This window comes from Panicum hallii, chromosome 7 (genome assembly GCF_002211085.1).
Source record: "Panicum hallii strain FIL2 chromosome 7, PHallii_v3.1, whole genome shotgun sequence".
Classification (NCBI taxonomy): Eukaryota; Viridiplantae; Streptophyta; class Magnoliopsida; order Poales; family Poaceae; genus Panicum; species Panicum hallii.
Genome location: NC_038048.1, coordinates 42,782,198 through 42,808,244, shown reverse-complemented (window position 1 = coordinate 42,808,244; position 26,047 = coordinate 42,782,198). Strand labels below are relative to the sequence as shown.

The following is a 26,047-nucleotide window of genomic DNA, read 5'->3' as shown; positions in this document are numbered from 1 at the left end:
GCGCGCTTCGCGGTAGGTGGTGGCATGCGCCGATCGCCGGAGTGACGATCCGGATGGAGCTTTGGTTTTCTAATAATAGCGAGAAACCTTCCGGGATGAGATGACCCCTGTTCCGATACGGGAGGGGGAAAACAGTCTGGTGGTCACTGGCCAGTGGAAGGGTTGAAGAGCCGGAGGCCGCGCCCGTTAGTTCCTCGGCGGCGGATGGCTGCGCTTGACAGTAGGAGCTGGTCAGCTCGCTCGGCTCCGTGTGGCGTCTTGCTCCTCTCGCCGCTTTCCTCTCGTCTCCTCGTCGCCGGGGGAAGCGCGGGCGCGCGGTGTCCGGCCGGGTCGGTCCTCTTTCACCTCGCGCTCGGGTCGCCCGCCGCGTGCACGGTCTCGCGTGCGGGTTTCCTCCACGTCCATGGCTTTTCTCTAACTACTATCTCGTGGCCGCGTAGCGTGTCCCGGTGTCCGTTCCTGGCAGATATACTTATTGGATCAACTCACAATGCAACAAGATGATTCTGTTCATATTTTAGTTGATCTTTAATCTTTTCCGGTTCCAAAATAAAAATGGATCGCGTGCACCACATGGCATCCCTGAATTCATACGTATCCAGCTCCTTGACATGTTTTCTAAGCACACGCATAGATAATCACACACCACGGGTCTACGGAAAAACTTCTCTGCGCCCAAAATTGCAAGGTTTATTGATACAAATTGTTCATTCTAACGGCCTTATTACAAAAGAAATCCGAGAGAGTTCAGCCAAAGGATTACAAACCCTCTAGCTTCCGCCCCTGGTTCATGTCGTCGATCACGAGGACGGCTACAGCGCCGCCGTTACACTCAGCGCGACGGACGCCTTCTTGCCGAACTCGGCGTCCTCCGCGGCCAGCGGCGACGGCGCGTGCAGCTCCTTGAACCCTTGCTCGCAGGTCCTGGGTGCATCCAGCACCGCGCTGAGCGCCGTGACCGCGTCGCCCCGGCCCCTGGCCGTGCCCGTGGCGCTGCCGTCCGCCGCGTCGCCGATCTCGGACACGGCGTCCGAGTACAGCTCGGCGCACGAGCGGAGGCACTCCAGCCGCTTCCTGTCCTTCTCGGAGGCCCGCAGGGCGGCGATGTGCCTGGCGGCGCCCTTGGCCGCTGCCCCGACGATCTTCACGGCGATGGCGGCGAGGCCGCGCTTGTCCGCGGCGGCGCTCCCCTTGTCGGCCTGGAAGAACTTGACGCAGTAGCCGTAGCCGATGTCCGGGTGCGTTGCGGCGGAGGACTTGCACGCGTCCCGTAAGACGGAAGCGTTGGACGTGGAGCAGGCGAGGAGGAAGACAAGAGGGCACAGAGCTTGCAGGAGCTTCATGGTCTCCTTGGCTCGATTTCCTTGTGCAAATTGAAGTCTAGTGTGTTTCGAGTTAACTAGATGATCTTTTGCAGAGTATATATCCAGCGCGTATGTAGACTGTATATATGACGGCTATCTTTTGAAGCAATAACTGGATTTCATGGAAACTATTACTCCTCAGCAATAAATGACTTGACGTTTTATATATAGTCTGCCATATAGATTTCTCTTTTTAGAACGATTTAAACAGGGATACAAAAAAGGACAGATGCCTCTCAATAAGCAACTAAATCCTTCCTATTTAGGTAAGCGATGCCATAAACTACCATGGTAAAGCTTGCCTATTCTAGTGGATTGTGAATCCTTACATTTTGTAGACAAATTAAAAAACCCAGAGGTCACTAAATTTGTGGACAGAGGGAGTAAACCTCGTGAATTCAATTTTGATAGGTTATTCATATGGAGAAAATGTTGTAAGAATAGTAAATTTTATGACATTATGGTAGTAAATATGCATAGATATTTTATTTATGAGTTGACATTAAATATTCATAGAGTCAATAAATATTTCAAAAGAGTTATGGTATTATGAAAATATTTATCAGTACATGTAAAAGAGTAACTGGATTGTGAGTTTCCATAAGTCAAACTATCCTAAGTTTTACCAATTTTATAGGAAAAGTATTATATCTATCACATCAAAAATAAATATGTGAAAAATATCTCTTAGTAGACTAGAGTTGTTTATTCGGTATCCTCAGTACTATATTTTTTTATAAACTTGTCCGAATTTATAATAGTTTACCTTATAAAACTCTTAGAGCGATTTCAACATCCTCTGTAAAAGGAGTTGGATTGGTAAAGATGGCAAAACTGGGATGAAAACCGGATCCAACAGCCTCTCCATTTTCCAATCCTCACTATCTCGCTCGCAATCCACAGCTCTCCGCTAGCTTTCTTTGCCGAGCCCGTCGCCCTCATCATCCCCTCCTCCCACGCGCTCCCACGCTCTCCCCCTCCTCTTTCCCGTGCGCGGGAACCAAGCCTCCGCGAGCAGCTCCCCCTCCAATGTGCGCAGCGCTCTCCACGTTCGCCACCGCGGGAGGCCCAACCGTCTCAGGGCAGCCCCGGCCCCGGCGGCGGCCCGCGCACACTCCTGGAGCAGCAGCTTGGTGTGTGTGTGCGCGGCGAGAAGCGCGGCGGCGACGTGGAGCGGCGTGGTCTGGGCGACGTCGGACGGAACGACGAGAAAAGGAGAAAAAGGGTGATTTGAATATGGATAGCTAAGGGATTTGGAGAGTCTGTTGGTTTACCCTCTGATTAAAACTCTCAATTATTATTTTACAGGCCTTCTAAAACTATAAATTTAGCTAGAATGATACCTAATCTATTGGAATTGCTCTTATATCTGTAAACCTATCCAGCAGTAACGGTCGGGATTCCCTCACAGACAAATATTCAATATGCCTCGAATCGAAAGTCGCCAAACATTCCACAGGCCCGCGGTCTGGCATTTTTTGGGCCTGCGAAAGTCCGAAACAAGGGCAGGCCCGAAAGGAAGCCTGAAATGCCATCAGTAAAGGCCGAATACCACACCCGCTCAGGCCCGTTTGTGGAACTGGCGCAGCATCCGGCGCGCTCGAACAGCATTCCCCAATTCTGTCGAGACAAGCCGGCTGCTCAACAGCTCCAATACTTCTCCGGCTCCGGTCCGAATCAGAATGCATTTCTTCCCCCAGTCTAATTTCCCTTGCGAACCATGTTGCTTCAGTACCTGTATAACTATAAGCTCTGGAGTAGTTTTAAAAAATAAAATAAAATAAAACACAACGCATGCCGGCGTCCGTACCTGTACCAACGTCGCGTTAGTGGTCAGACCAACCAGACCTCGTACGCGCGTGCCCGCTGCTCTGCTCGCTCTGCCTACCTGAATGGTGGTATTGGTAAGCTAAACACATCGGGTCATGCGACAGGGGACTCACCCGGAATCGTTGCACCAAACCATACGGCCGGAGCGCCGCTCGTTGCCAGATAAAAGCCAACGCCCGCGTCGTGGCGTTTGACCACGGTTGCAGCCTCGGATACTTGCAGGGGAGCTCGGCGCTCGCCATGGTCCTCCGTGGATAGAGTTGGTGACCAAACCGCATCAGCCGCTGGTGGCGCATGCACCGCCGGCAGGCGGCAGGGCCCCCGGGACGACGACGACGACGACGCAGTTTGTTTGACCGCCGCCAACTGTGGAGTAAGAGTGCCTTGGCCTCCAGGTCGCCGCCCCGCTGCACGGGGAACGGGTGAGCAAGGGCGATCATTAGGTCTCCCGGACCGGCCTCCGGCTCTGCTTTAACTCGGCCGCCGCCTCGTTCGCTGTGCGTGGCAGCAAGGGGCTCCTCGTGCCCCAGCCCCCCAGGGTCCTGGACTCACATGGAACACGAACAGGCTTGCATTGCACAGGTGACAGGTCCGTTCCGTTTCCATCCAGGGACCCGTACCTAGTGACTGTCAGTGTAGTCCCTGACCCTCTTCCAAAATCAGTAGGCTCGTCGGGTAACTACATCGTCGATACGCCTGGATGGCTGGATGCCTAATACTGATACTCTGATGGACATCGATCTTGCTTTCAGCTCAAGCGTCTGCAAGTCCAGGGGTTTCTGAACATTGATCAAGGACAATCTGCATATTCCCTGTGTTCGAGTAGAAGGAACCGCATTCCTTGTTCTCACATTACCAGCGCAGTGAACCTGCTGTGCAGTCTACGGTAAGGGATGCCATGCCATCGCTTTGCCGTCAGGCGTTTCGTGCTGGCACTTGCGACGGCTGCCACGTCACAAACATATATGAGTACATGACTACATGACACGGACCACATGCTTGCGGACAGGTAGAAAAAAAATGCAACACAGATTATGCTAGTAGAAACAGTTGTGCATGCACGTTATCTATCTCGGCGTCTTATCTCCTCGCGTTCCAAAATGCGAACTCCGAGGACCCATGAACTATGTGCAAATGCCGATACACACTGCTGCCGCTGACGCCTACACCATGCACCTCAGTCAACAGGAGCTTCCAAAACATTTGGATCACCTCACCTCAACCTCAACCTGAACTAGCAGCTTGACACGGAACTACGGAAGCCCTGGTAAGTTTTTCCGACTACGTTTACACCCCGGCAATCCAGCGGTACATCACCATGAACGCCGTCTCCTCCTCGTCGTCGTCCGACCCCGGCGGCGCCGACATTCCCGCGGCCTCCGCGTCCCAGAGCCACGGCTCCTCCTGCCGCTGCTGCCCCCCCGGGCTCCACCGCGAGCTCCACCGCTCCGAGAACGTGTAGGCCGACGAGGCCAACCGGTCCACGTACTCCCGCAGCCACCCGCGCGAGGAGCCCGCTGCCTCGGCCACCGCTTCGCCGGGAGGCGAGGGCACCGGCGCCCCGGCCAGCGAAGGCGCGGACCCTTCCTCGGCTGGGGGCTTCTCCTCCTTGACGGTGCTCGATTCTCTCGCGGCGATGATGCGCGCGACGCGGGACACCACGGCCTCCACCTCCTCGTCGATCTGGTAGTCGAAGGAGCCGAGCGAATAGGTGCGGCTATTCCTGTCGCCGCCGCGGGCAACCGCCGGGGACGAGCCGCGGTTGCTGACGGTGCCGATCTCCACGAGGAAGCTCGGCCCCGACTGCCCCCTGCTCCTCTGCGGCTGCTGCGCGGCGGCGCGCATGGCGGCGGCGAGCGAGGGGTGCGGGGGCGCGACGGCGGCGCGGCAGAGCGGGCAGGACGGCGTGGTGCGGAGCCAGGCGTCGACGCAGGCGGCGTGGAACGCGTGGCGGCACGCGGGGAGCAGCCGCAGCTCCGCGTCGGGCGTGAACGGCGACAGGCAGACGGCGCAGTCGGGCGAGCTCTTGGGCAGCGCCGCCAGCGCCGAGGCCATCGTGAACAGCGGCAGCGAGTCGATCAGCCGCTGCTTCTCGTCGCCCGGCGCCTCCTCCTTCTTCCCGCCCTCGGCCGCGGCTGCCGCGGGTCTCTCCGCTGAATAATCTGCCGCGCTCCCCGGCGACCCCGACCCCGCCTCACCATCGCGGTGAGTCCGGGGGAGCGGCGGCCCCGACGAGGAGGAGGAGGAGGCGCGGACTGCTGATGAGAGGAAGCGGAGCAGGAGGTGGATGGAGACGGAGGCGAGGAAGACGAAGGCGAGCAGCGCGGCGATGATCATGAACGAGGGGAGGAACGACGAGGACGCGGAGTAGGGGGACGTGCCGCCTATCGCGCCGGCGGGAGGCGACTGGAGAGACGAGGCGGAGGAGGACATGATGGCGAGCGAGGTTGCGGGACGATGGGTTTCACCGCGAGACCCGGGACGGGTGGGGTGCCTGCCGGGGCTTTTATCCGCGCGGGTCTTTGGAGTGCGTAGCGCGGCGATATGGCGGAAGCAGAGGCCGGGAGTAAATAGTGGTTGCCTGCCTAGCTAACCCCCGCCGGGTGTGCATGCTCACCTCAGCGCTCAGCTCTCACTCCGACCGATCCCTGCAGCTGCCGGAGGAAATGGAGGAGTTCAGGTTCAGCCTCCTTGCAAACCAATCAACGTCGTCACCCCGCAACTGTTTCACCACCGTGTTCGACTGATGTCTCTCTACTCTTCTTCTTCCCCAACAACTCCTGTATGCAATCCTAGCCAGCCAACCAGTACATGTCGGGACATCCTCCTCGCATCCATGCATCAACGGGGATGGAGTAATCACCGCAGCATGCACGGACCGACAGGTATTGATTGCAGTGCATCGAGCCATCAATCCGACGGAATCCATCGCGACGCGTCGGAGATCGACAGCGATCCTCTGTTGATACACCTCCTCCCCGACGGGGCCGCCGGCCGGCCACCTCCGGACGCGGCGGCGTCACGCCTGTACGTATGTACCTCGCCGTAGACGACCGCTGCTGTACCGTATGCTGCCACCGAACCATTAGCGGAAGGAAGAAGCGTATAAAAGCCGTCGGATACGGGGGCGTACGTACACGTACAATGCTAGGTATCCGTAAACTGTAAAGCGCCACCGCGTGCGTATACTGTCGGCCCGCCGTACGTACGTGCCGTAACGCCACCCCCGAATACGAATACTGGTTTTACTTGCGTGCGCGAGATGGTTAATTAACGACGGTGTAAGACACACGTGGCGGGACGAGGGGCCCCCTTGCTTCCTGATGATGAGCAGCGGCGTGGCGCCAGGTGACAAGCTCTGCTGATGACCCCCTGCCTGAGGGAGAGAAGGAAAACGATGGAAGGGGGGAGAATTCGATCAGAGTTCAGAAGATGTCACGCCATCATACAAAGGGCGTGCGGCGTTGCTAGGGGTGAGTTGGGGATCCATGATTAGATCTCCGTTGGGGTCACTTGGATCCACAGGCGGCAGCACATGTACATCGCCCGTGCAGCTAAGTGGAATACTGATTTTTTGTACCCGTCGGTAATCCCTGGATTAGCAGTACTGGTGGTTGCCACTTGACGACCATCACAAGGAATCGTAACCGGGTTGCGTAATTGAGCGGTCCGGGGTGTCAGACGACTGTTTAATCCTATTTCAGCATACCTGGTTCAGAACCAGGTTGGTTATTCTGCAAGGTAACCAACAAGTTTCAGAGTTACTGAACACTGATGATGACTGACAGTCTGCTCGAACCATGCTTTTGTCAGCAGGAGGAATTTCTTGATTGGGGAGCACAGCTGCACAAGCTCACAGCTCACAAGCCACGCACTGTGAAGGACAAGGTGTCTTCTTCTTTCGTTAGTGCGCGAGAGATCAAGAGGCCCGTGCCTTTTAATCCAAAGCAAGGAATCACGAAAAGGCTTGCTTGGCTTGCACACTTAGCATGCGCCGGCCGGCCGGGTCGGGTTCCTCAATTGCTTATCTCCGGCAGTCCGGCCGGGCCTCCGTGCCGTCGTGGGCTCGTGGCTACAGTTGGAGAGCCGTATCCGGGGGAGGAGGGCGAGGGGGTGCAGTGTAAAGGACGGCCGCTTTGGTGATGAATTCCATGCCTCTTGGTGCTCGCCTTTTGCCGCCTCAGTTATGATGCGCATGGGATGCACTTGCGCACTGTGGTGCCATTACCCTTTCCCATCCATCTTACTGGAGTCGCGCTCTCATGAACCATGATGGTGCCAGGCGCTCAAGCTTTCGCATGGATGGAGTAGCTCTCCAACTCTGGCGGTGGCGCCACCGAAATGGAAGGAACGCAAGTGGACAGTCTTGTCAGAGTCTCATTGTCGACGAGCACCTGAGTTGCGCTGATTCACTTCTACTCCTTGGCGCCTTGAAAATGACAGCATGTCGTCGATGGATGAAGTTACTGACAAGAGTATCAATCTCACACACGACGCCGCCGCACAATGGCTGCAACCACCTAACTTTTCTCTAGACTGACATAGACCATAGCATGGACGTTGATCACCTGACGACGTGCCACGGACTACTACTAGTCTACTACTCTGATGAGTAACCAATTCAGCTCAATGATCTAGCTTACACCAGCACAGCACGTTAGTACACTTTTTCACATGAGCATAGCAAGCTACCTGAAGCTCCTGCTGGGAGAAATCCAACCAAACCATACGTGTTCAGATAGCGGTTGCCACGGGTGACACCATGCGATCTCCGTGATGGTGCCGCAAGTGACCTAATTCGCGCCCGTGACATCACCCGGGAATGCTGTCGCCGGGACGGCCGGCTTCCTTGCCCGGATCCGCACGGAAAAAACCCTTCCAAGCTTCCGTTTCGGTTGGTCCACCACGAATTCTGGCCGAAGCGCGGACTCCGTGACGAGGAATCGGAGCCGGATCCGGACAAATTTGTTAGCAACTTGTGGTTCACCAAGACGAGCAAAAAGCAGCGGCAACCTAACCCACGCAAGCGGCGCTGAAGACGCTGAAGAAGAGGGAAGCGGAGACGAAAGGTTGCTGATCTGTCTTCCATGTGGGCCAAATTATAACGGCCCAGGTACACACAGTTCTACCGTACGGGCTACGTTTATTTTTTGGGCCGTGATGGAGAAGACGGAATTTTTTTAAAAAAAGGGTTTAAAAATATTAAAATTCAAAAAGGGATGCCAGTTGGGAATAATTCGGAGCGGGCGGAAGCGTGGGGCCGGGGACATCCCGTCTATCATCGGGCGTGATGTTCCAAAAATATTTCCAGGCCCCTCCCGAGAGCCTCTTCGCGAATAAGATCCCTGAGGCAGGCATCCCGCCCGGCCAGAGGGCGGGATGTTCCCTGCTTATTTTTTTTGTTATTTTTTGTTGGAATTTATGATTTACAAACTATTTAAAATTCAGACTTTTTTCTAATACAATATTTATTCGTCATACTCTCTTGTACACATATAAAATTTTAATTCAATTTTACGAAGAAGATTGCTGTATGTAAAACTCGTATGAAAATGGTTAAACGATAACGTTTTGCAACGTAGAATCCAAATATTACGATAGTACGATACATCAACCAATTAAAACAAAAATAGTATCATACAAAAATAGTTTAAATATGAAAAGTTCACCGAATGAGGAGTATCTACCCCGCCTGTCCCGGATCTCGCGCTCTCTTGGTCCTCCCCCCCTGTCCTAGCCGCTGGCGTATGTGGTCCTCCGAATACGTAAATGCATCTGGAGCATGGTGAGGACGAGGCGGAGGAGGTGCAGGCGTGAAAGGGTCATCCTGAGACTGTGCACCTGGAGCGTCATACGTCTGGGAGGGACCAATGATGTCAGGCTCGGCGCCGCCGCCCACCAACTCCGACCAAGTGGCGGAGCCGTCCTCCCAGTCGTCCCAGTCCGGCACACCGAATGGACCACCGTATGCAGGAGCTCCCGTCGACTATGCATGCTGAGCATAGCCCTGAGAGTATGGTGCAGCTGGTGCAGCTGGCATCGAACCCTACGGGAGAGACGTTTCTGGAGCATAGGCGCCAAACGTCTGAGACTCTATTCTTGCAGGAGGAGGTCCCACTGCCGTCGAGTGCATGACTATAAAAACAAACGAAATTAGTCATGTAAATCAAAGGTGATCGAAATGGCAATTATAAAGGACTTACAGCTTGAACTAGCGGCAGTACCGCTGGACGCTACGTGCGGTGCTGCAGAGGTCAACGGGCCAGCTGTGTACATGTGGGCGGACGCATGAGATGAACTGGAGGCCCCCACGTCGTCTCTGTCGCGACGCGTCAGTGCACGTAACGCTCGCGTCAGTGCACGTAACGTTCGCGTCAAGTTGTCTTGAATCTTACGCAAGCTGTCTTTGTAACGTGCCTTCGGTACACGTACTCCACGTTCAAGCAACGTGATTTGAGATGTAGTTTCGACCTCCGTGAAGTTGATCAGATCAATCTGCATACGTAATGGGATGCAGAGTAATATTGTTATCGATCTTTTATAAAAAAAATTAATAATTCAAGTTGCGAAAGACGTACCGCGCCGCGCTGCGCCTTATCACGGTATGAGGGATACGTGTCCGAGATGGTCGGCTGGTGCTGATGCTCCGCGTCATCAATACGTGAAAGAGTGACGTACGGACGCGTGCGAGGGAGGTACCAACGGAGGTATGCGCCGTATGACGCCTCCGTGTGTGGCTGCCCCTTGTCCCACACATCGTCACGTGCGTCAAGCCACCCTTCTACGTACTCCTGCAGCTTGACGACCCAGTTGACCTCGTTGGCATGATATCTCCTGCGCGAATATCTATTCCAAACATTTGAAAGACAACATTACTTTATGATAACGATTATATAATTAATACAAAATGAGTTATCACAAACTTACTCGTGTACGTTGCGCGGCACGGCCTGGAACGCTCGAGGTAGAAGAGGAAAGTGCTGTCGTCGCCCGAACTGCCTCATCACTCGCTCGACGCAGTACGGCTCGACGAGAATATCGAACACTAGGTTCGCCTTTGTGAGCCAGTACTCCTCGTCACGCGTGCAGAGGGAAGACAACCCGTGCGGCGCACGTGTCTGGATAGTCGCAGCGGTGTACGGGGTCCAGATGACATCCTGTGGCCGCATCCAATCAAATTCAGACACGAACTGCGGGTATGCTTTTCGGATCTGCCGATGTGCCCAGCTCGTCTGCAAAATTACGAAACTGTATCGGTACTTTGCATATATAGAAACGTACAACATTAAATTAAAGAGCTTACCCGTCGATCGGTCCAAAGCGAACCCATCGTGGGGCTATCCTCGTCCCACATCCCATACATCTCGCGCAGATAAGGCTCCTCCCTGATTAGGGGGCGTGCTATGGCGAATCGCTCGTACGACCATAGCTGCAGCAGAAGTGGGCAGCCTGTGATGACGGCGGTCCTCTCCGTCTTCAAACAGGCCTAGCAAAGGCCTCGGTACGTGGCAGCAAGCACTGCCGATCCCCAGCTCCACCTAGGTACCTGGCTCGGCTCCGCATCCGCAATCGCGCGCGCATATTGCATGAGCACCTTGTCCACATAATTGCCGGTAGAGTTGCAGAAAAGAGTGCAGCCGAAGAACCACAACAGATATGCCTCCAGGCATCGCGACACCTCATACGGCCCAGCCAGAGGGTGCAGATCCTGAGCCTGAAATATATTTGTTCAACTCTTAGAGGTAGTCACATATGATTTAATTAAATTAATTAAAAAATAATTGAACGTACCCTAAATTGTATTACCCAACTCTTGGCGGGGCCGGGAAAATCAGGTACGTTCAGAACAAGTGGCGGGTTCGCTGGAGCAAACCGCTCCTGAAGCTCCGCCCTCCAGAAAGGTGGCACGGCAACCGAGTCGACAGCTTCACCAGCAATGGGAAGCCCGAGCAGGTACGACATGTCCTGCAACGTGGAGGCCATCTCCCCGCACGGCAAGTGGAACGTGTGCGTCTCCGGACGCCACCTGTCCGCCAACACCGCAAGTAGAGTGCGATCCAGCTGCATCCGCTTCTTGGCGCCACCGTCTTGGCCGTCGCCGGCCTGAAGCGTACGTGCGAGTGGCAGCAAACCAGCGTCACGTAACCTGTATATTTTGCATTGTTGTTACAATTGTCGTACAAGCTATACATTAGTTCCGTAAAAAAATACAAAGTATTACCTGTCAAGCCAGCGGTCGTCCAGGTGCAACAACTGCTTTGCTACACGAGGGCGCAACTCGTGAAGCTCCTGCCCCTCCACCGCTGCCAGGTACGATCTGTGCCGTTCGTCGGTATTCGCATCAAGGAGCTCCGGTGTCTCCGCCATATCTACATAAAAAATATAAGTACCATAACACATATTCGTACAAACAATTAAAAATACTAAAAACTATTCGAAATGTAACTATCATAACAAATATTTCTAAAAACTATTGAATTACTAAAAACTATTCAAAATATAACTACCCTAACAAATATTCCTAAAAACTATTGAAAATACAAAAAACTATTCAAAATATAACAACCGTAACAAATATATCTAAAAACTATTGAATTACTAAAAACTATTGAATTACTAAAAACTATTCAAAATATAACTACCCTAACAAATATTCCTAAAAACTATTGAAAATACTAAAAACTATTCAAAATATAACTACCCTAAGAAATATTCCTAAAAACTATTGAAAATACTAAAAACTATTCAAAACAAAACTATCCTAAGAAATGTATATAAAAACTATTAAAATTACTAAAAACTATTTAAAATATAACTACCCTAACAAATATTTCTAAAGTTATTGAAAATACTAAAAACTATTCAAAATATAACTACCCTAAGAAATATATCTGAAAACTACTGAAACTATAAAAACTATTTAAAATATAACTATCCTAAGAAATATATCTACAAACTATTCAAAATACTAAGAACTATTTAAAATAGAACTACCCTAACAAATATTTCTAAAAGCTATTGAAAATACTGAAAACTATTCTACGTATAACTACCCTAATAAATATTCATAAAAATAATTGATAATTATACGACTATAACGAGAATATACCTCGAAACCGATGCGTCGATAGGGCTTCGCCGCTTCCTCTTCTCTCCTCCTCTCCTCCCTTTCTTTTTTTGTTGATTTTTGCTAAATATTATGAGAATTAGGGGTGGGTGGAGGGCTTAAATAGTGGGGGAGGGGACGTCCCGCCCGTTGGGAGCGCGGGATGCCCCTCGGGGGAACCTCCCGCCCGTTGGGAGGGCGGGATGCCGCGTCAGGAGTCTCTTCGCGAATAAGAAAAGTTTTCTTTCACGAAGAGGCCCCTCCCCGGAGGCCTGTTCGCTTTTTTCGACCCCCGTCCGTTGGATGGGATCGGGTGGGAGGCACCCATTTTTCAAATTCTTCCAAACGGGCACCCCTTTTTCAAATTTAAATTTTTTAACCCTTTTTTTAAAAAAAACTCGAGAAGACGTAGGTTTCATTTGGGCCATGAAGGCCAGGAGCCGGTGTTTCACGTATGGGCTTCTTCGGCAGGTCAACGATCGCGGCGGACGCGGCTTTCGTCTTCCGCTTGCAGATAGCCCACGCGCAGAGGCAGCCCACCAGCACCGCAACGAGGCCGCAGCCGGCCGCGGCCCATCCCGCCACAAACGCGCCGCTCTTCTTCTTGGGTCGCACCCCGTTAACATCCGCCGCCGCCGCGTTTTCAGGGAGCGGCGGGTTGGGCCCGGCGAGGCTGTTGGTGTCGTACCTCTGGAGCTTGAACACCTCGAGCCCGTTCAGGATCGCGTCGTAGTACTCCGGCGAGGTTTTCACGTCCGGGTACAGCGCGACCCACAGGTCCGTCTTGTCGTCGCCCGGCGCCGTGACGACGAGGTAGTCGGCGTACACCGGCCGGCCGATGCCCCCGCTCCGAGCGATCACGTCCATGCCCTCCCGCGCCGTCTGGTTGTTGATGTAGATGTAGAAGGCGCGCTGGTTCGGCTTCGTGATCGGGTACTGGATCTCGCAGAAGTGGAACCGCAGGACGTAGTAGAACCCGGCGTCGACGGGGAGGATCCATGTGAGGTTGTAGTTGAGGTTGACCTGCGCACTCGGGCCCATGGACCTCGCCGACGCGTACACGCTCTCCGGCGCGACGGACGGCGGCACGGACGGCGGGTACCGGATGGTGACGTTGCCGTCCTTGGGGTAGCTCACGCCGAAGGCCGCGCCGTATATGTAAGCGGAGTCCTCGTCCCACGAGCGGTACAGGAGGCCGGAGTCGTTGCCGGGAGAGACGGCCGTGCCGCCGACGTTGAGCCGGTACATGGTCGGATCGGCATCGGGACCGCGCGCCCGCCGTTGGCGAAGGTCGGCGCGTGCTTCGTGACCAAGTCGGCCGGCACGGGCACGACCTCGATGCCGTTCACGAATGCGTAGTAGTCGTCGTCGGGGGAGCCGGCGCCGGACGAGGCGTTCGGGCGGGAGGACGGCGCGAAGGTGACGTCGAGGCTGCTGCTGCCGGCGCTGACGTTGAGGGAGAACTCGCCCACGATGCAGGCGACGTTGAGCGCGAGCGCGGTCTGGGACGCGTTGAAGTCGCGGAGGAGCGCGACGCCGCCCGCGGTGACGCCGAAGAGCGCGCCGCCCGCGCCGCGGGCGCCGTAGGCGGCCGGGTAGAAGAAGAGGCGGAGGAACACGCGGCCGGGGCGCACGGGGAAGGAGTAGGTGTAGGATGAGCCGAACACTCGCGCCGTCGCGTACGGGACGGCGGACGGGAGCGAGGGATCCTCGTACGACGCGCCGGCCGCGACGCCGCCCACCGACGGCGCGTCACGGTCCCACGTCCTGCCGTCCGAGTCGGTGGCCGAGGCGGACGCGCCGCAGTTTACGCGGATCTGCCCGCCGACCGTGCTGTTCTCGTCGGCGCTCGCCGCGACGGCGAGCGACACGGCGAGGACCAGCAGGGTGAGGCGTGGGAGCGAAGCTGCCGAGGCCATTCTGGTGTAGCCTCCGATGCTCAAAATCTCATGGGAGGCGCGACCGTTCTTGCTCGTTTGGTGCGTAGTGCATCATCAGCTGGGAGGATAAATAGGGCAGCGCCGGCGATAGAGACCTCCCACACACTCTTTTTTCATGCGGGGCCATTGCCAACGGCGCCGTGTCCGGTCTCCGGCGCGCGCGTGTTCACAACGCGTTGTGGCAAGATATCCCGCACCCAAAACGTGTCAGCATCAGGACCGTGTTTAGCAGCCGGCGAGCTTTAAATTAATCAGTGGATTAGCCAATTTGTGTGGTTTGTGCTCTGTAGTTCTGTTGAACCGAGCCCGCGACCAAGTCAATCAGACAGTGACACACGACGCATGCGAGTCGCGCTCGAAGTGCTGGAGATGAACTGTAAGCCGCACCGCGCAGATGGCGGCTAACTCGGCATCCGGCCCAGCTATAGCCTCTCGCGAGGATTCGAGCACAAATCCGTGGCAGCTGAACGCGAACTTCCTTGCGGAGGCCAGCGTCTGCGACTCGGGCCGTTTGGATTTCAACACGATAACATGTTCTTCTACAGTTCGACATGCATATAGCTGCTCGTCGGTGATGACTCAGCAGAGTGCCGGCTACAGCCTACACGTTCCGGAAGACTAGGAACTAGTTGGTGATGCACGGATGCTGATGCATTCAGTTTCAGCGCTAGTGTTTAGCTAGCCCATGTACAAGTGTTACCTGCGATTTGTCTTTGCAATCGGTTCATCCTATAAAATGGACACAAGAATTTCAGTTTTTGTTGGGAATTTGTAGAAGGGAAACAGTTTGGTTCTTAGAGAATGGTAAATTCTCCTATACCAAACAACGAGAAAGGGGAGTAGTATGGCGCATACTGCATACACAACCACAGAGCCAACCAACGGCAATGAGTAAAGGTTCAGGCTTCAATGTTCTTACAATCTTATGCACAATCTCATCCCATGTTTATTTTATTAATGTTATCTTATACCATAGAGTTAAAACAACCGGGACTTTAACGAGAGAATCTAGAAATTGGCATATTAATTGGGAAAAGGAGAAGAATATACCACGTTGGATTTAATGATGATCTAATGGTCTAGAGTCACTCGATAGGTCTGTATCAAATGCAGATAATAATTTGCTAGAATTCATAAACAAACAAATAAAATTAGCAGTTTGATTTTGACACGGATTGGTAAGCAAAAAGTTAACAAACTTTCCATGTCAAATATAATTTATAATTATATAAAATTCAGGATAAAAATTGAAGGAAAGTTACTAGTTTGATTACTATACGAATTTTGGGGGGAAAGACATAAATAAAAAGTTCACGTTAAGTTCTTGTAACGGTGTCAATTTTGTCTAAATGGATTGGTATTCAAGCTGGCAGAGAGAGCATGCATAACCAAATAAATGAAGTTAAGGCTCTTGATACATATTTGGACAATAATACAGTACCATCTTGGCAGCTCGTTAGAAAAAAAATATAAATACTAAAATTTCCACAAACATCAACAAGTGGATGTCTATCCGGTAGACTCTAATCATCACAACCATTGGATCTATTGTGTTTTCTAAAAAATTTACCCACCTCTACGATTATTAAATTAACTAAAGTAATTTACAAATCTATATCTAAATTACTCACCATATTAAATGAAATCATATGGAGGCAAAATCAAGGGGAAAATTTTAAAAAAAGGGATTCAAGGAAGCATAAAAGAGTTTGTTTGATGGTCACCGGTACCGTGGTGGCAGAGTTGAGTTGGAAATTAACGCATCTCCAGGAGTAGGCAGGCTTAATGCATTGCATGTTTGATCTCTGCCTTTGTGGAAGTTTTTTTTTTTGTGAGGAATATTTGTAGAAGTGGCCGCAACCTAATCCTGTTAGTTCCCAGTATTGTAACCATCCGATGATGTATCAGCAAGAGCTAGGACGGGCAGCTTACTGACTGAAATTGCTCGGTCATGCCTGAGCTTACGCTGTTGGATTCCCGTGCCGTTCGGCTGCTGGCACTCCCGGTCCCGGACGTGGACGTGGTGTTGCTCGACTGGTAACCGCCACCAACAGCAACAGGCACAGGCGGCCCGTACGTCGCCACGGGCATCTCAGGCGGGAGCTCCGGCAGTGGCGCCTCGAACTGGAGCACGTTCATGGCCTGCCGGATGGACGGCCGGGACGCGGAGTCCGGGTGCACGCACCAGAGCCCCACGACGAGCGTGCGCTCCACCTCCAGCGTGCCGGACTCGCCGCCGTCGAGCAGCCGCGCGTCCGCCACGTCGACGAGCTCGCCCCTCCCGTACAGCTCCCAGACCCACCGCACCAGCAGCACCTTGCTCTCGTCCTCCTCGGGGACGACGGGCTTCCGGCCGCAGGCGATCTCGAGGAGGAGGACGCCGAAGCTGTAGACGTCGGACCTGGTGGTGGCCCGGCAGGTCACGGCGCACTCGGGGTCTATGTAGCCCCTGGTGCCGGCGACCATCGTGGTGTGCGCGTCGCGGGCGTGGCTGACGAGCCGTGCGAGGCCAAAGTCACCCAGCTTCGCGTTGAACGACGAGTCCAGCATCACGTTGCTGGGCTTGATGTCCCGGTGCACCACGCACTGCTCCCACTCCTGGTGAAGGTACAGGAGAGCAGAGCCCATGCCGAGAATGATGTTGTACCTGACGTCCAACATTGAAAGTGAACAGAGTGTCTCCATTTTCTTTTTGCAAATTTATAAGCTGGCAATCAAATCAAGCAGACTACTAGTTCATCATTTGATCGACCATGTTGGTACCTGATTGGCCACGTTAGGACGTTTGTTGTGCTGTAGAGATGGGTGTCCAGGCTGCCGTTGGTCATGAGCTCGTAGACGAGCAGGAGGTTGTTGCCCTCGTGGCACCACCCGACGAGCTGCACAAGGTTGCGATGCCTGAGACGGCTGATGATGGTCACCTCAGAGATGTACTCCCTCCTTCCCTGCTTCGACGCCTTGGAGACCCTCTTGATGGCCACATGGAGCCCCTGATCCTGCAGGAACCCACGGTAGACTGAACCGAAGCCGCCCTCACCCAGCTTGGCGTCGTCGGAGAATCGCCGTGTCGCCCGCGATAGTTGTCTGTAGGTGAACCTCCGAGGCCCTGTCCCTTTCTTGAACTCTTCGTCCATATCTCGTGGTGACGCTTGCCCTTGTTTGGTGCCCTTTCTTTTCTGGTACTCGCGATAGCAGAGCCACGCCGCTATGATGAGCAGTATGACGATCCCAGCGGATGCCAACCCGGCAATTAGGCCTATGTTTGTTGTCTTTGTACTCTTTGATGCCGTTCTTGCTGTCATTCGAAGTAAGTTCAATTAGTAACATATGGTGTAAATACTAGGAGCGACACAACTACATAGTAACCACGAAAACTATTGCAGAGTCTTGTAAAAACAATGTGCATCATTTGCTGATGATGAGCATACAGGATTCTCATAGAGTGTGATTTTGCAAGAACACATGTGTAGTGACAGGGCACAACTCAACAATGATGAACAAAGTTCCAAGCTTTATTGATGAATTTTATTTCAGGGAAGCAATACATTAAATTCATGCAGCGCTTAAGATACAAATTATGACCAACACAAATCATCATTGAAGAGAAACAAGAAGAAATATAAGTAGCAAAAGGGGAAGCCACTTGCCGGTCTTGTTGATGACGGCAACGTTGGTGAGAGTGGACTCGAACGACCAAGAAAGGATCTGATGGCTCTCGACATAATCCCCGGTGGCCGCCGAGAACCCCACCGCCGCTTGCCGCGGCAGCTCTTCCGCCCTGAGGTCGACGGGGGCACTGACGTTGTAGATGCCCAGCCCCGGCTGGTCGTCGAACCGGAGCGTCGCGGAGAGAGTGCTCGCGTTGGCGTCGTACCTGACCCACGCCGACATGGCCCCGTTGAAGCACCCGTCCGGCAGCGCCGCGTACGCCACCGACGAGATGTTGTTGACGTCCACCCCGACGTGGCTCATGGTGTCCTTGGGGTCCCAGTCGTTCCTGAACGCGTCGAACTCCACGGCGACGGTCGCCGGGAAGTAGGTGTTGGCCGGGTTGAAGGGGTTGTTGACGAGCCCGAGGAAGCCGCCGTTGGAATCCTGCGGGAGGTCCGGGGGGTACGTCCCGACGAAGAACGCCATGCCGTCGCCCTGCGCGCAGCTAACGCAGCACGTCAGGTGCACGTAACAAACAAATTGTGGGCTGGCTCATAACAAAAGCTCAAGAAATTCTTTGGATCGGATGAGTTGCCTGAGCGCTGTGGTTGCGCGACTTGATGACGAAGGTGAAGTTGGAGGTGAAGCTGGCGACCTTGCCGGTGTCGTCCCAGAGCTGCACCGGGCGCCCGTACGCCACGCGCCCCGTGCTCCAGCTCGTGTTCTTCGTCAGGTCAACCCGATCGCCGCCGGCTGTGGCGTTGGACAGGTACTTGAGGTCGGGGCTGGTGAGGGCGCCGGGGGTGGAGAAGTTGTAGCTGAAGCTAAGCGAGGTGGCATGGGAAAGGGTAGCAACACATAGCAGGTGGGCGAGGCCGAGGAGAAGGGTCTTTGGTACCTTCTTGACCATGGCCATGGCGGCTCAAGCTTTCTTGGGAAGCGCATGGTCAGGAACGTGGACCATCAATATTTATCAGCCTGTGCTGCTACTGCTAGCTCTGGCTGCTAGAGGGGTCGTCATCGTCGTTTCGCCGATTTTGGTCTTTGTTTCTGCTGCTGAGCGTACGTGCATTCAACGAAATTCTTGTTTACTCGCTAAATAACATGATGTCCACATCATCAAGTTGCCGTCCTTGATTTCGTTGGCCTTTTTTAGGAAGCCAATGGGGAACGAGAATCCCACTTGAGAGTTTACATTAGACGGCGGCTAGCCGGCGATGTGGTGGGTGCAAAGCGATACATTATGGGGGGCGGCGTTGCATTGGCGCGAACGTGCACGCTGGGGGCAAGCAACCGAACTCCTCTTCGTTTCCGCGCGCGGCAGGGTCAATGCCTCAAGGGCCATGCGTGTTCCGGCGCCACCGTGCCCGTGGATTCCCGCACCGACAGCGGCGACGAGCCTGTGTGGCATCCCTACCCCCAGATGACAGGAAACGGGCGTGCCTTGAGTGCATGGGGCACGGGCGGCCAGCCGGGTGGCTAGACGGGCCCATTGTGTGGTTAGACGGCACGAAGGGATTTGTTGAAATGATTGATAGATGTCTCAAGTATTATTTGGGAATTAATCATGGAGCCAGAATGTTTAAACCATGGAAATGATTTGTATATAAACAATGTGGCTAAAGTCCACGATAGTTGCAATTCTGATAGGACAAGAGCAAAATCATTATTTGTACTACTATTATGATTATGATTATCTCTTGAAATTATTTGCATATAATTTGATGCCGTTTTGGAAATAATTTATGTGGGGGCACAAATCAGGCTAGAATACGAATTTTGCTACAAGTTTATTTGCTCGGCGCGTGTGGAAATTTTTCTCCCATGGCGAGGCATCAGTAATCCAGTGCCTCTCAACCTTACTGATTTCTAGATATTACAACTTTGAAACCCCTCCCTTCCTTATATGTGGATACGGAGAGAGCCATCTTACAATAATAAATTGATAGGCAATGGAGACTCCAACTGCATCCCATAATTTACGAGACTGCACATCATAGAACGCTGTTTTTCGGACATATTTAGTTGCTAGCTACACTTTACCACACTTAAGGTTAAGTAAGTGTGGCAAAGAATTTGGAGGTGTTTGATTCCTAGCTACACTTAACGTTAGGAAAGTTTGACAAAGTTGGTAGGTGTTTGATTGGTAACCAAGCTTAGGCAAAAATTTTTTGGGCTCCACATATTATAGTAACTAAAAGTATGGTAAGATTTTCTTAGGTAAGAAAAAGTATGGTAAGAAAAAGTGTGGCTCCACATGTCATATGTTCACTGCATATATTTACTCATGTGGACTCTAACATAATTGGATTTTCAATTTTATAATTTTATTTTATTTACTATAATTTTTTAAAAGTTTAGCTAAAATAAACATAAAAGAAAAGAAGAAAAAACCATCAAGAGAAATAAGCCATGAAGATTATGTGTCTGGTATCACGAGTTCGAAGAGTCCAAACGGACGATTTTTTTATCTAGGGAGGAAACACATGCTCGTCCCAAAATTTAGGGAAGTAAAAAGAATTTTTTCTTAAACAATGGTTTGGGCCTGCTGGGTCATATTGGGCCGACTTTCCAGCCCAAACTTCGGAAAGAATATGCTGCTTAAGTCCGCTATTTTCCTAAAACGAATCTTTTCACTGAACCGGACAGTTTAACCCGCCCCGGTCCGGTTTTTTACTACGCACACGGCGGGTGTTTGTTTACAGCGTAGTCAGGCTGGGTTAAAGTCCGCTGCCAAGTGCCAACCCTGCATCGCACGCTCGGAAAGCTGCGCTCGCCGTGGCAGACTACCACGTGAAGTTGTTCTGCCGTGCCATCAAAGGACCTGCGAAGGAAGGAAGCACCTCGTACCCTCCAGCACTGCAAGCCACCCAGCTGCCTGCCACGTCGAGATGAGCCCAACCCATGCCAGACACAAACCCCAATCTTGTCGTCTCTTACCTTAGGTGGGCCCCACAGACAGCAGCCGCGTCATGCGGCCCACGGTGGCGTTTTAACTACGCGGTGATAGTGCAAAATCCTATACTGTAGTTAATTCCAAAAAAGATCCTATACTGTACAGTACTAAGTCCGTACGACACGCGAATACTTACCAGCTCAAACGTGTTTCTCAAACTGACGAGAGAGACACAGGATGTGTTCGTTTTCTACAGAGTAAAATTTAAATATATCATATTAAAGAGAATTTTATGATTTAGAAGTATTAAATAAAATATAATTACAAAACTAATTGCAGAATCTCAGAACTAATTCGCGAGACGAATCTAATAAGATATATTAGTCCATAATTAGCGGATGATTACTGTAGCATCACTGTAGTAAAATTATAGATTAATAGGCTCATTAAATTTGTCTCGCGAATTAGCACTCATATGTGAAAAAGTTTTATAAACATATTTTATTTAATACTTCTAAATAGTAAAATTATTTTTGATGTGACGGGTCTATAATACCTATTTGACTATTGAGAAGGAATACCGTGCTCATCGAGACCAGTCCGGTTTGGCCTAGCTGTGGGCAAGGCGCGGCCGCTGGACCCGTCTCGCTCGCCTCGGGCTGGCCTGCTGGTTCCAGAACCACCCACGGTTTTCTCTTTCTTTTCTCTCTGCTTCTCCGGTAAGCTCCACGTCACCCCCGCTTGTCGTGTTCCTCACCTCGCAACCATAAATACCCGCCCCGTCCACTTCGCAGCGAGCCAAGCTCATCAAGCTTCCCACCCATTCCCCTTCCCCGGCCCTCTCCAAAGCAACAGGCAAAGCAAGACGCTGAGCTTGGAGAGACCTCCACCAGCTCACTGCTCAACCAAGACCACACGAGGCAGAGAGGCAGATAGATGGCGGCGTCCGTGGCCTGCGCCTTCTTCTTCGACGCGGAGCCGCTGGGCGAGCCCGGGCGGCACGCGCTGGACGCCTGCGCGCTCTGCTCCAAGCCGCTCGCCCGCAACAGCGACATCTTCATGTACAAGGGCGACACGCCCTTCTGCAGCGAGGAGTGCCGCTACGAGCAGATGCACCACGACGCGGCCTACGCGCGTCAGGCCGGCCGCCGGAAGCAGCAGCAGCGGAGCAGCGGCAGGCGCGAGGGTGGCGGGGCCTCCGTGTCCGCCAAGGCGGACGTGTCCGTGGCCAGCTACTAGTAGTAACTAGGAGGAGGCAGGCGGGGCAGGAAGAAAGAGACTGTCTTGGCTGAACCAGCTTTAAGCTACTGGAGATCCGAACATGGAGGCGCTCCTGGCTGGCCGGGAGCTACGCGGCGCCCGGGCTGGCTTTGTTTGGGCGCAGAAACGAAGCAAACTCGGGGGTTGGATCTGAAGATTGAAGAAGGCGATAGAGCCAGCCAGATTGGCGTAACCTTTGGGTTAAATCTGAGCTATGCGTGCACCCCCTGTTTTTGTTCTCTCTCCGATTGGATCTCCTGGGTTGTCCGTGGTGCCAGAGGTTGAGGCCTGAGGGCGTGTGTAAATGTACGAGGCATCTAAAAAAAAGCTATGCAACAAGCCCAGCAATTTTGATCGCAAACTTGTTCCTCCCTAGTACTTTACTTCTCCGGGTTCTTTTTTTTCTCTCTGAACTGATTTAACAAATGATATCTCGCAAACGATGTTTGATCTCATCTGAGATTCAAGACGATAAAGTAATCTGCATGAGCAGTAATGAAATCCCCATTCCTAACTAGTTGGGAGGAACGAAATCTCGCAAGTGATGCGAGATCTGCTTTGAGATCAAGATTGCAGCAGTAATCAATCAGTGTGAGTAACACCCAGTTCTTCGGTAGCCAATCTCCACTCCCAAGCACCAAACCACACAAACTTCATCCTGGATCTGGCTGAAGCCTGCGTCTTCACGGCTAACTGAAGTTCTGGAGTGGAAAGAAAATATTATCTACTGATGTACAGTTGCTCACTCGAACTGATTGGTAATGAAAAAACTGCGATTGCGTAACCGAATCACTAGTTCCAATTATAAATTTATCCGAACTATCTTTCCGTCAGCGTCAAGCGGGCTAAACAACACTCCAGTGTCCGAAATCATTGCACCCACGTCAGATCCGTTGAATAATTCAATCCTCCTTTTCTCTTTTCTGTACGTCTCCCTGCTCATCGCTGAGTCACCGGGGAGTCAGTCCCAGTCCCCCACTCAATCAAGAGCGTGGGCCAGGGCGACGTCACGATCACGGCTGGTGAAAGTGAAACGAAACATGCGTCGAGTCACCCACTGCCTTGTAGGCCGTGACTCACCGCGACCGGCGCTGCAGCGCGCCAGTGCCGCACGGCCGTATGGCCGCCGCCCGCGCCAAAAGCGTTGCGCTGCGGCACCGGCCCGCACTTTTACGCGCGCTACTCCACTCCGCGGCCACCAGCTGTGTGACCGGGAGAGGGAGCGGGGATTTTTCACCATGCGGCCGGTGCAAGCTGCCAAGCTCTGGTTTTGTTTTTGTTGTTCGTGCGCCTCACTGGGCGTCAGTCACCGCCGTGCCTGTCTCGCCCCCGGCAGAAACGTCGATCTGCTCGCACGCCACGCGCGGCGCTGCGTGATCTGCGAGCTTTTAGTTATTTTGTGTGTGATAAGGTCGAGCTGATGGTTCCGTTGGCGGACGATCCGTGCGCTCCGATTATCATGCGAAGTTCTCCGTAGAGCCGCCTACGGGAGGGAGTAAACAAACCGGCGCGGCGGATCTCGAGAAATGCTGCTCCCCGGGGCGAGACCTCCCTGCCTGGACCGATGGGATCTCGGGCAGTTCGCGGGGGCAGCCCCCTCCAAGTTGCCTTTGCACGCGCGCAAGCGAGGTGCGTCGCGCCGCGCCTGCTCCGAGGCGTGCACGCCTGCCAAAGCTGAAACCTGGCGCCATCTCCGTCTAGCATCACCTCCCACGACTCCCCCTCCAGAGGTGTCACGGCCATGACAGTATTCAATCCCATGCCGACGGCGCAACCACGGACGGATCGCGTGCCTGCCTCTCCCCTAGTCCCCGGTGCGTGACCAGCAGCAGCTCGGGGCGGACGCGCTGCTCGTGCGCCACCTGCCCGCGGTCCCCTCCGCCGCGCGCAGAGCGCTGCCTGGTGGCGTGCATGCACCAAGCTCGCCAAAGAATCTCTCTCGTGCTGTGCCCATGCTGAGAGCGGGGCACAAGCAAGGCTGTTGGCTGTTGCGGCGAGGCTTGCAAGTTGCGAGCGCAAGTGCCCTCTATAATACGCGGGGGGGGCGGCCTAACCATGTGGGGGGCGCGGGCCGCTCGCATCGTGTGCTGGGGAAGAAAAAGGCTGGCGTTTCCTTCAAAAAAAGAAAAAGGCTGGCGCGCCAATTATCAGTGCTAATAATGTGCTTAGGTTAGGTTAAGCCAAGAGTTTGGGACCAGCATCACACTATGCAGAGTTGCAGACCAATAATACCAGTGTGGTAGTGGATTTTGTGCAGATCAATCAATGATAATTACGATACGCCAGAATATTTTTACCTCTCGATCGTGCCCGCACGAACCGGAGCAAAAAGCAGTATTTCTAGTCGACGACCGCGAGCAGACTCGTTACACTCGCAGGCGTAGCAAGTAGCACACGGTTTTTGCTCCCGAGCTGTCGTAACAGGGACGCTTCTGTTTTTGGCGCGACCCGTCCCTGTCGGAACCCGGGAACCGCCACCACGTCACGCGCGCGGGCCCACGCCTCCCGGCCTGTCGTTCTCGCCGCGGTGGAGCCGGGCGCGCGTGGGCCACCAGGCAACGGACACGGCTGGCGCTATCACGCCGAGTCAGCCCATCACTACACCATGGCCCGCCACGAAACAGAGGACGAACCGAACCGGCTCCCGGCTGCGCGGCGCGCGCGGTATTCCCCGATCCGTGGGCGGTCTCGCTCTCGTCTCGCCCATGCACCTACCGCTTCGGCGTCCGTGGCCGTCCCTGCCGGCCTGCCCGCCCGCCATATATACCGCGCTCCCGTCCTGCAGAGCTCAGCTCAACTCAGCAAACCATCCTCGCAGTGCCAGTACGCGCCCCCCCCCCCCCCTCTCCCCCACGAACGCATAAAGCCTCGCTACGAGCAGCAGCAGCTACGCTACGCTACGCACGATGGCCGCATCTGCCGCCTGCGCCGCCTTCTTCTTCGACGCCGAGCCGCTCGGCGAGCCCGGCGTGCCGGCGCTGGACGCGTGCGCGCTCTGCGCCAAGCGGCTGGGGCGCGGCAGCGACGTCTTCATGTACAGAGGGGACACGCCCTTCTGCAGCGAGGAGTGCCGCGGCGAGCAGATGCAGCTCGACGCCGCCCGCGCGAGGAGGTCCGCCGGCCGGAGGCAGCAGCAGTACTCGTCAGGAACGGGCTCTCCTCGTAGGGGCCAGGACTCAAGGAAGGTGTCCGTGGCGAGCTGACCGGCTAGAAGGAGGGCCTAGCTAGCTGAGGTGTTGGATTCGTTCCAGCTTCTTCCAAGAAGATCCGGAGAACCGCCGGCCGGTCTGATGGCACAAAAGATGATAGGAACTCCAATTCTCCGCACGACCTGTCCGGCATGCCGAGCCAGCTTGAGCAAGGCTTAAGATTATGTCCGTCGGCGCCGCACGAGGATCGTAAAAGTTCAACAGTTCTTTGCATCAGACTTCGCCATCTCAATCTGAGCCGCCCACCGATGCAATAGCCCTGGGCGTGCGTTCCATGTGCTGGTGTGAGTTTGAGGCTTTGAGCCACATTGTAACACCTCCTTGTAAACTGAAGCATTCTCCAAGTTTTGTTTCAAATACTGAGCAACTTTTTAGGAAAACCAAAGTTACCAAACAATCTCTGCGGGAGGAATGATGAGTATTTTTCAGATAGTAGTATAGAGTAGCATTATACGCCGTTAAAGATCTTAAAATAATAGCCATAATAGCCATGAGGTGTCATATAATATATTTTTCATTGGAATACCTCGCTCGTAGTCGCACTCTTGTCATTCAACAACCCATCGTTGAAAAATTAGGGTTCAACATAAAATGCATCAGTTTTTGAAACCTGTGAAAATCCATTAAAAAACATGTTTGTGTGGCATGGCAAAAAATTAGGGTTCAGCATAGGGGCTTTTCCATCATGTGCTAGAGGGATGGCCATGGCAAGTGGTCTACCCACTAGTGGCGATGGAATGTGGAGTGCATCTCTTCTAGTGAAAGTGCATCAAATATTAAAAACGGTGAAA

General features: G+C 53.4%; 5 protein-coding genes, 3 long non-coding RNA genes and 1 pseudogene across 8 annotated transcripts; 2 read left to right on the top strand and 7 right to left on the bottom strand.

Annotated features, from left to right (window-relative positions):
• Nucleotides 1-654: 654 nt before the first annotated feature.
• LOC112901644 (putative invertase inhibitor) lies at nt 655-1,466 on the bottom strand. Its single transcript, XM_025970599.1, has one exon. It carries the CDS (start codon nt 1,341-1,343, stop codon nt 813-815), a length of 531 nt encoding a protein of 176 aa, XP_025826384.1. The 5' UTR covers nt 1,344-1,466; the 3' UTR covers nt 655-812.
• Nucleotides 1,467-4,232: 2,766 nt separating this feature from the next.
• On the bottom strand, nt 4,233-5,927 carry LOC112901236 (E3 ubiquitin-protein ligase ATL4-like). The gene has a single exon (XM_025970102.1). The coding sequence runs from the start codon at nt 5,625-5,627 to the stop codon at nt 4,482-4,484; it is 1,146 nt and encodes a 381-aa protein (XP_025825887.1). The 5' UTR covers nt 5,628-5,927; the 3' UTR covers nt 4,233-4,481.
• A 1,857-nt stretch (nt 5,928-7,784) lies between these two features.
• On the bottom strand, nt 7,785-14,263 carry LOC112899016 (annotated as a pseudogene).
• Nucleotides 9,474-10,180, bottom strand: LOC112899017. The gene is made up of 3 exons (XR_003229964.1): nt 10,122-10,180; nt 9,773-10,040; nt 9,474-9,689 (listed from the first exon to the last, which is right to left on the bottom strand). It is a non-coding gene; the product is annotated as an uncharacterized LOC112899017 (long non-coding RNA).
• On the bottom strand, nt 10,264-11,040 carry LOC112899018. Its single transcript, XR_003229965.1, has 3 exons — nt 10,986-11,040; nt 10,498-10,908; nt 10,264-10,426 (listed from the first exon to the last, which is right to left on the bottom strand). It is a non-coding gene; the product is annotated as an uncharacterized LOC112899018 (long non-coding RNA).
• Nucleotides 11,149-12,357, bottom strand: LOC112899019. Its single transcript, XR_003229966.1, has 3 exons — nt 12,304-12,357; nt 11,416-11,563; nt 11,149-11,340 (listed from the first exon to the last, which is right to left on the bottom strand). It is a non-coding gene; the product is annotated as an uncharacterized LOC112899019 (long non-coding RNA).
• A 1,818-nt stretch (nt 14,264-16,081) lies between the features above and the next one.
• On the bottom strand, nt 16,082-18,885 carry LOC112900078 (L-type lectin-domain containing receptor kinase IX.1-like). Its single transcript, XM_025968809.1, has 4 exons — nt 18,487-18,885; nt 17,888-18,386; nt 17,004-17,535; nt 16,082-16,887 (listed from the first exon to the last, which is right to left on the bottom strand). The coding sequence occupies exons 1-4, from the start codon at nt 18,805-18,807 to the stop codon at nt 16,155-16,157; spliced, it is 2,085 nt and encodes a 694-aa protein (XP_025824594.1). The 5' UTR covers nt 18,808-18,885; the 3' UTR covers nt 16,082-16,154.
• Nucleotides 18,886-21,594: 2,709 nt separating this feature from the next.
• On the top strand, nt 21,595-22,408 carry LOC112899948. The gene has a single exon (XM_025968617.1). It carries the CDS (start codon nt 21,724-21,726, stop codon nt 22,024-22,026), a length of 303 nt encoding a protein of 100 aa, XP_025824402.1. The 5' UTR covers nt 21,595-21,723; the 3' UTR covers nt 22,027-22,408.
• Nucleotides 22,409-24,879: 2,471 nt separating this feature from the next.
• LOC112900028 lies at nt 24,880-25,653 on the top strand. Its single transcript, XM_025968727.1, has one exon. It carries the CDS (start codon nt 24,954-24,956, stop codon nt 25,248-25,250), a length of 297 nt encoding a protein of 98 aa, XP_025824512.1. The 5' UTR covers nt 24,880-24,953; the 3' UTR covers nt 25,251-25,653.
• The last annotated feature ends 394 nt before the right edge of the window (nt 25,654-26,047 follow it).